This window comes from Sardina pilchardus, chromosome 15 (genome assembly GCF_963854185.1).
Source record: "Sardina pilchardus chromosome 15, fSarPil1.1, whole genome shotgun sequence".
NCBI classification, from domain to species: Eukaryota; Metazoa; Chordata; class Actinopteri; order Clupeiformes; family Clupeidae; genus Sardina; species Sardina pilchardus.
Window position 1 is genome coordinate 18,768,851 of NC_085008.1, and position 6,387 is coordinate 18,775,237.

At 43.4% G+C, this 6,387-nt stretch overlaps 1 protein-coding gene across 2 annotated transcripts in view; it reads left to right on the top strand.

Moving 5' to 3' along the window:
* The first annotated feature begins 1,288 nt into the window (after nt 1–1,288).
* The window catches only part of slc35a3a (solute carrier family 35 member A3a), an 8,958-nt gene continuing 3,859 nt past the window's right edge, over nt 1,289–6,387 (top strand). Inside the window, exons 1-5 of one of the 2 annotated variants that reach the window (XM_062555957.1) lie at nt 1,289–1,765; nt 2,475–2,717; nt 3,922–4,076; nt 5,085–5,207; nt 5,472–5,646. In XM_062555957.1, the coding sequence (XP_062411941.1) occupies nt 2,528–2,717; nt 3,922–4,076; nt 5,085–5,207; nt 5,472–5,646 (643 nt within the window). In that variant the 5' untranslated portion in view covers nt 1,289–1,765; nt 2,475–2,527. Of the gene's footprint in view, nt 1,766–2,254; nt 2,386–2,474; nt 2,718–3,921; nt 4,077–5,084; nt 5,208–5,471; nt 5,647–6,387 lie in introns of those variants that run through there. The other variant, XM_062555958.1, reaches the window with a different exon arrangement.

Below are 6,387 nucleotides of genomic sequence, written 5' to 3' on the forward strand. Positions count from 1 at the left end.
TGTGAGAGCTCCCTCTACGGAAAGACCTGTTATCTTAGGCGAGCAGGTACTTCTTCCACTGGTAGAGCTCAGGTTGGTGGCCTGGCCCCTGTAAGAGACATGCTCTTGGCCTTAGGCTTGCGGTCTGTGGTGCAGACAGTGCAGTAGGCCTGTGCGACATCTACAAGGGCCATTTACTCTTACCTATGGCGGGTGTTTATGACTTGGTGTGAGGCTCGCCAAGTAGACTCCTACTTGGCCAGTATGCTGCCAATGCCATTCCTTAAGTCCCAGCTGGCGGCATGGAAATGTGCTGTTACTTCTCAAGGCATGGTAGCAGTAATCGTATTGGGAAATACGCACTTAGCAAGGATGGCTGCTCTCTGGTTTGGCAGTTTATGGTGCACAATACTGTAGCCTACTGCCGCTTCTATCCCACCTTAGGATTTGGTCGTTAGTGCATTCCAACTTCTAACTTTTGATCCTCTTGGCGATGCTGGTCTAACCTACATAAGCATAGCTTTATACATTCAATGTGGGCTTTACCAGGTAAGTTGGTGTGTCTTAAAGTTTATCCACCGACCCTGACAAGCAGAGGGATCATATCTATGGAATAGTCTCTTCACTCAGAGAACCAACCACACATTCCCTATAACCACTACACCCTCAGTGGCATTATTCATTTGTGCCACCTGACGAAATGAATACTTCCCTTTGTTCTCAGTCGCCACTGGCTTATGACAAATTGTGTTCAAATATCCAACAATTTATAATCAAAGTAATGTGTTAAATGATTCACTTCAAATAGGCCTACCTAAGTTATTCCTCTACTATTTCTCAATTACCCCAAACCTACATTTGGAGACAATAGATGTCAGAGATTTTAATTAGGCCTATGTATTTATTCATTTAAAAAAAAAAAGTTTATATTGAGATATCTTATTATTGCACTTCCATAGAAACATGTCGACTTTGTAGCCTAGGATAGGCTACCATATCTCAAATTTCTGACCTGGTAGGTAGGGCCTCAAATTAAAATTTGTAGGCTACCATATCTCAAAAGACTAGCAATTTAATTGTGGGCGACTGTTTTTTCCAACTGATGGAAACGAGCTCATTTTGATAAAAATAAGCCCACAATCTAAAAATTCAAGAGGTAAAATGGAGTGAATGATACGCGACTAGTAAACACATTATTCTCTGTAACTAGGCTACTAGACTTGCATAAACAACCATTTTTTTGCGAATATTTTTAACTCCGAGGCAGTAGTGGGCAGTAGTTGTGCATCAATATACAACTTATTCCTTTTGAATGCGGCGGTCCCCTACGCTGATGTAAAATCAGGAAGTGCCACAGTTGGAGATTTGTCTGAAGTTATAACTCATTTAGGAAGGGATGTATTAGTGCTGTCATAGTCACAGAAATGGACGTTTCATGGTATGCATTTCAGCAGAATTGTTGAAGCTCGTTCGAAGGTTGCGATGAAGAGGGCGCATTGATTTAATGTGTCTTTTAGTTGCCTGGCCCTGGCTAACTTGCCTAGCTCCAGTTACCCAACGTTAGCTGGAATATTGGTGACACTTAAGTCACTTGCAAAACCTGTTTTCAATTTAAGTTTAAGGTGTAGGCAAACCAAGCTGTCGCGGTGAAGGCTTTTGTAAGGGCTGTGAGAATGAATCGACGATTGTTTGAATAAACGACAGGCAACGTTCGCTGCTGATAGCTAGCGACAACTTTGTATTTGGCATATCTTCCGGACCCTTGCACCAGTTTCCATCGACTTTGGTGAGTATTGGTGCTGTTGGCCACTAGCTTGTGCAGCTTCACAAGCCAGACACATATCATAACTAGAAGTTAGGAGTTATGATAGCAAATTAAGTGTAACCTAATTGGTGCTAACAAGTACTAGCGATAGTATTGTTTACGTTCTTTGATCCATGGTTGCTCGAGGAGATTTGTTCTTTGGCAGCAACTTCAGTCAGTCCCTTTTAGTTCTTGTCTTGCACGTTGACTTTTTTTTAATATAAATACATGTCAGTGTCAATTTGTGTAGTGCAGCACCTGTTGACTGTTATGTTGCCCCTTGACAACTGATAGCGAATGCCATTCACTAAAAAATATCATGACGTGGCTAATAGTGGGCAAGTGAGGTACCTGGGTGAATGCAGTGGTTCCTGGAAAAAATAATCCCTGTCGGTGGACATCAACCTACCGGGAGACACGTTGATGATCAGAATAGTTAGCGTTTAGGTGTCTAGTAAGACTGTCAATAGCAGCAAATGTTATACGTAAACACATTTGATACTTAGACCTTGGTTCTTTGTAATGTATTTTAATAGTAGCATCCTATCAATAACAGCCTTTCCTCTTTATTAGCCGGTCTTGAAGATATTCTCTGTCACTCAGTCAGTATTAGGTCTTACAGCCTTTTCATTCTAAGGTAGTCAATGATGTCGTTTTAACTGTTTGTTTTATTTGTATCTTCTGTCTGCAGTCGACCATCCCTCTAGTAAAGTACTGCTAGCGGAACAATTGTGACCCTGTGCCATGGCTTCCACCCACCTGAAGTACCTGTCTCTAGGTGTGCTGGTGTTTCAGACCACATCTCTGGTGCTGACCATGCGCTACTCTCGCACTCTGCAAGGAGATGGTCCACGATACCTGGCCTCCTCAGCGGTGGTGACTGCTGAATTGTTGAAAATTCTTGCATGTATCATGCTGGTCTTCAAAGAGCACAGTGAGTTTTGTATTTTCAGTATTCTGATATGTTACCATCTTGTCTAAGTGCGTGTAAATCACAAACAAGGTTGCAGTGCAAAATAATTGATGGGTGTTTCCAATTGGGTCATTCATGGAAGATCTGATGATTTGGAGAAAATCCATAATTGGAGTGTAAGGGCATGGACAGTCTTTGGGTTTGAACTAATGGCAGATAAGAGTATGTTTGCATAGAATAATATAGTGTTCTCTTTGAGTATTGGAAATCTGCCTTGGTGTATTTAATTATGAGGCAAGAGGACAAGTGTGTGTAAAGTTCATGAGTTCTCCTGTGGAGTAGATAGAGTGCAGAGACTGCACACTAGACTACCGAATGCCCTAATATAGCAGGGTTAGTGCCATTCAGTCAGTTGGAAGAAGAGCATGTACAGTGAACAGTGCACAAGGCCCTGCTTGTTGACTTTGGTGTGGGTGGCCACGACGTCAAAACCCCCGTTGGGAGTTCCTGCAACAGCAAGGATACAGTAAACACTGTCAAGGTGAATGTTATAGCACCGAATTACAGATGGCTGGGTGCAGAGGAGAGAGCTTATATTTCAGATCACTGAGATGAGGAGATGACGTTTCAAGGGAGACTAAAGATAAGGAGAATCAACAGTGTTAAACCCTTATGATTTGTGTGCTAGGGCCCTCAGGAACTGTTTGTGCATGATAAACTGCCATATTTTTTTTTTTTACTGTGTCGTTGGATTGATTGAGAACTGCTGGTTCACTTCTCAGTGTTGTTGATGGGTCATTGTATGGAACAGATACGATAAGTTGATTTTTATTTTTTTTATGCTGTGTAATGGTGTAGATGATGACCTTCACATTTCATATCTTCATTTGGCAGGCATCCAGTGTAACACACAAATTAGGCCTGACAACTCACAAACAGACGGATACTCATAACTGTGCTATATTTTTCAAGATATTTGCACAAGACAACAGTACAGCAGCAGTGAGGTTTAGACTTAAAATGGTGTTAAATGTTATGCACTTTTGGAAAATCAAATGCTTAGACTCACTATATAGCATACATTAATTAATAGCTTTAACATAAATCTAGATATCATCGTCGAACAGCAGTAGACTAGTGTTGACGTATCCCCCTAATCATCCCATTACACTGCCTTGACCTTCCTATCAGTCATACAGCAAATGCCATAATCTGTCTGTGTCAGGTTACAGTGTCCGTGCTCTGAACAGCATGCTGAGGCAGGAGATTGTACACAAACCCGTGGAGACCTTGAAGCTGGCCATTCCCTCTGGAATCTACACGTTACAGAACAACCTACTGTACGTCGCTCTCTCCAACCTGGATGCAGCCACTTATCAGGTGTGGCCCTCAGACGTTAGACATTTAGGCGGGGATCACACTAGCCAGCGGCAAGCTGCAGGTTTCCTATTGTTCTCTATGGTTCGGCAGCGGAACGGTGTCAACGCTGGCGTACTGCTAGCGTTGAGCAAACTGGGAGTTGAAGCGCAACTCGGCTCATCACAATCAGTTTTAGAATGTTTAGGTATTTTGACCAATCAGATTCGTCTAAGAACGTAGCAACAAAGATTGAACTTAGAATGTTTGGGATTTATTATTATGGTCTGAGCGTTGCGTTACGCTTGCCGCTGGCTAGTGTGATCCCCGCCTTAAAACCCCCTTTATTGAACCGTCACATGGATCGATGTTACCGTGTAGCCCTACCCCAGTGTTCCCCTATAACACAGTAAAGGAACACGGAATGTGTCACCAGATGACAGACCATGAGAAAGGGATGACAAATCTACAGAACTTTAATCAGAGAAACTCTGTTTATAGTACACATCACTAAGATGACCCCTCTCTCCTCAGGTGGAGAAAACACTGAGTGGAGATTACATTTAGTGAATATATGTAGCAATTTAGGGAAACCGTTCAAAACAGTATATAGTATGAGGTCTAAAGGCAGGGGTGTGGCTGCATAGGATATTGATATGTCTCCTTCATGTAGTACCTCAATTGTACCTGTTTTTCTTGAACGTATACATTTTGGAATACTGCCTGGAATGTTGTCTCTGAAATGCAGGTTGTTTGGTCTGTTCTGTGTTTAATTGGGGCGAAATAGAATTCTAGTTTTTCCACTTCAGGGAGGGTAGGATAGATACACATTCTTATTCCAATTCTGAGAGCCTAATTGATCTCTGTGCCCTCAAGAACAAAATCCCGCTGAGGGACTAGTATTATACCATCTGATATTTGTCACAATGGTGACCGGTGAATTGGCCAAAGGACAAGAGGGAAGCCTTACCATGAACTGACTCCTCTCCTCATCTCCTTCCCCTGATATCTCATTTCCTCTCGCCTGATCAGGTGACCTACCAGCTGAAGATCCTGACCACGGCCCTGTTCTCCGTGTCCATGCTGGGCAGGAAGCTGGGGGTTTACCAGTGGTTGTCTCTGCTCATCCTCATGGGCGGTGTGGCGCTGGTACAGGTTAGTTGTCTTTATGTCAGCCATTAGCCCTAAACTTCCCTCAATCCTTGAGTAAACCAGTCATGCGACATTGCAACAAGAGTGTAAATGCCAATGTAGAGAAAGACAATTTGTCTTCGTGTACCACGGGGGTGTGTATACTGATGCATGCATCTGTTTGTGTGTTTGCTTGCCCTCCATCTTTTTGTCTCCATGTAAACGTGTGTGCATGTTTACAAATCTGTGTGTGTGTGTGTGTGTGTGTGTGTGTGCGTGACACCACAGTGGCCCTCTGAGTCGCCCTCATCCCCGGAGAAGGAGCAGTTGAGCTCGGGCTCTCAGGTGGTGGGGCTGGTGGCCGTGCTGGTGGCCTGCTGCTCCAGCGGCTTCGCCGGCGTCTACTTCGAGAAGATCCTCAAGGAGAGCAAGCAGAGCGTCTGGGTCAGGAACATCCAGCTCGGTCAGTAGCGTTTGAGGTCACTCTTCTGAGTGCCCGTTTGTAAAAAAAAGTGACATTATGTTGACAATTGCAGCTGTGCTGTATAAAAACAAAAAGAAGTCACATTGCTGAGAAATAATGTTTCAAATTAAAAATATTTGGCAACAACCTAACTAAATGTAAACATGTAAGTGTACAACATGGTAGCATGAAGGATGCATTTTTTTTTCATTCTTTTGTTCATTTCTTTCAAATCATAAGCTTCTTCTAACTATTTATCATCTTTTGTCTGAACTGTTTCCCATATATACACACACACCATTCTCCTCAGTCTTGACAGGCTGCATTCTGGTCTGCCTCAGCAACACGCCCCTGTGCTTTTAACTACCAGGCACAGGATTTACCCACAACGCATCATTTGTTTTGCACGTCCTCCTATTCATACTCTCCGTCTCGCTTCCACATGTACTGCACAGCGAGGCCTTTACTTGAAACGACCGGGTACTGCTCCTTGTATCGCCTGTCAGATTCTTTTATGCTCATCATTTGTCAAGCCCTGTTGGCCATTGTCATTTATTTACTCGTCAGTCGTCCCCAATATCCAATAACAGCGTTGTATCGGTCAGACCTGGTAAGCTATTATGATCTGCCTGACAGCTCATTTGTGACTGACTCGCATGTTAATTCGGTCGGCGCACCTCTGCGTCTCCCCGTGTGAAGGTAGACCATAGCAGGAGAGGAGAGAACTGCTGGTGCTCGGTT